At 27.7% G+C, this 1779-nt stretch overlaps 1 protein-coding gene across 1 annotated transcript in view; it reads left to right on the forward strand.

Annotated features, from left to right (window-relative positions):
- LOC107638859 (protein POLLENLESS 3) overlaps positions 1281–1779 on the forward strand; it is a 3115-nt gene continuing 2616 nt past the window's right edge. The window contains exon 1 of the mRNA XM_016342258.2: positions 1281–1624. Coding sequence (XP_016197744.2) covers positions 1373–1624 — 252 coding nt within the window. The 5' untranslated portion in view covers positions 1281–1372. The remainder of the gene's footprint in view (positions 1625–1779) is intronic.

Below are 1779 nucleotides of genomic sequence, written 5' to 3' on the forward strand. Positions count from 1 at the left end.
GTCTTCCGTCTTGTTTTTTTTCTAGATGTTCCTAAGTTGAGTCTTAAATAGACAATGCAAAACTAAATCGAATTAGGGTGGTTTGATTTATAATGTAGACTAATCTTAGTAAATTAAATTGGAATAATTTGATTTATTATTATAAATCGAATTGAGCTATTTCAATTTTTCATAACTAAAATTCTAGATTTTTAAAAGTAAAGTACTATCTTTTTTACATGATTAGATTGAATTGACTTAATTCGATTTACATATATTCGAACTTTTAAGTATAAAAGATATTTGTATGATTTCATTTATGTGTATATGTGCAAATTGAACTTAGCTTATACAATTTACAAAAATTCAAATAGGACATACGTTAATCAAACTCTAATAAAAGAGATATGTATAATTTTATTTAAATTCCAATTATTTGTTAAGATAAATTATCTTTTATGTTTTATATGCACGTAACTTTTTTTTAAACACACGTAATCTTTGTGATGGATTTAGAATTTTACTTCAAAGTTATTAAATTTTTTTTAATAAAATTAAAATAAACTTCATAACAAAAAATTTTAAAACTAAATATATTATTTTATCTTTATCAAGTATCAATGTCCTGTTTTATCTCATTATAAAATTAATATCATAAAAAATTGTTAAATTAAAAGATTTATCCTCTCAAAAAATATGTAGTTCCATTCCAACTTAATTCAATTATCAATTTTTGATTTTTTTTTCATTTGTAAATTCAATTATATTACACATATAATACAAACAACAACAACATCACTTTATTCTACTAGGTGGAATCGACTACAGAGATCAAATGACACCATTAAACTTTATCATGTCTAAAGAGAGATCATTTACATGTGAATCTCATTTGACAATTTTATGGATAATCTTCCTAGATATTCCTCTATCTTTCACCTTTTGTTCATCTTTTATATAATAAAATAAAAAAATCATATATAAAAATATATTTAATCTATTACAAACCCTTTTTTATTCTTTTTCTGGTGAAAATCCTTCCTATTTTTAGGTTTTATTTTTTCACCTAATTTTATTAATAAATAACTCCTTCACTGCATTCCACATGCATAAATACTAAGAAAAAGTTAAATTGCCTAATCTATTTCGGACCAGTTTTACTTCCTTTAAAAAGAATACATTAATTTTTTTTTTTTTTGGTTGTCCACAATATTTCCCAACTCATCAGGCTAAAGAATACATCATTGATGTTTGAATTCACCTTTAAAAAGAGAGGCCCAGTCCAATAGCATTAAGGCCCATACACATCTTAACGGTAGAATTCACCTTTCTTTTTTCCCGGGAAAATCCTTGCTGGGAAAATTATCCCGTTTTTCTTCTTTTTTTTCTCAGAATGATGTTTGAAAGAAGCTCTCCTGCGAGGTGCTTTGTGACGCCACCGCAGCCACAGCCGTCGTGGACAACAAGGCATTCTTCTTCTTCTTCGAGTTCTCCGAACATGGCACTGTCAGAGTCAGAGAGTAAAACATCACCATTACCATCAGTAGCAGCATCTTCTTATCCTCATAACAAAGATGATCTTTTTCACGTGATTCACAAGGTCCCTGCTGGGGACTCACCTTACGTGAAGGCTAAGCAAGTTCAGGTAAATTGACAGGGTTTTTTTTTTTATTTTTAATTTTTTTTAAGTTTCATTTCCCGTTTTCTTTCTTTATTGAATTTGGTACTTTTTTCCTTTGGTTTTATTCATTTGAATATCAATGTTTTTTGCTAGAGTCCATTGGTTGCTTGGCGTTGAAG

Source organism: Arachis ipaensis, chromosome B04 (assembly GCF_000816755.2).
Source record: "Arachis ipaensis cultivar K30076 chromosome B04, Araip1.1, whole genome shotgun sequence".
Taxonomy (NCBI): domain Eukaryota; kingdom Viridiplantae; phylum Streptophyta; class Magnoliopsida; order Fabales; family Fabaceae; genus Arachis; species Arachis ipaensis.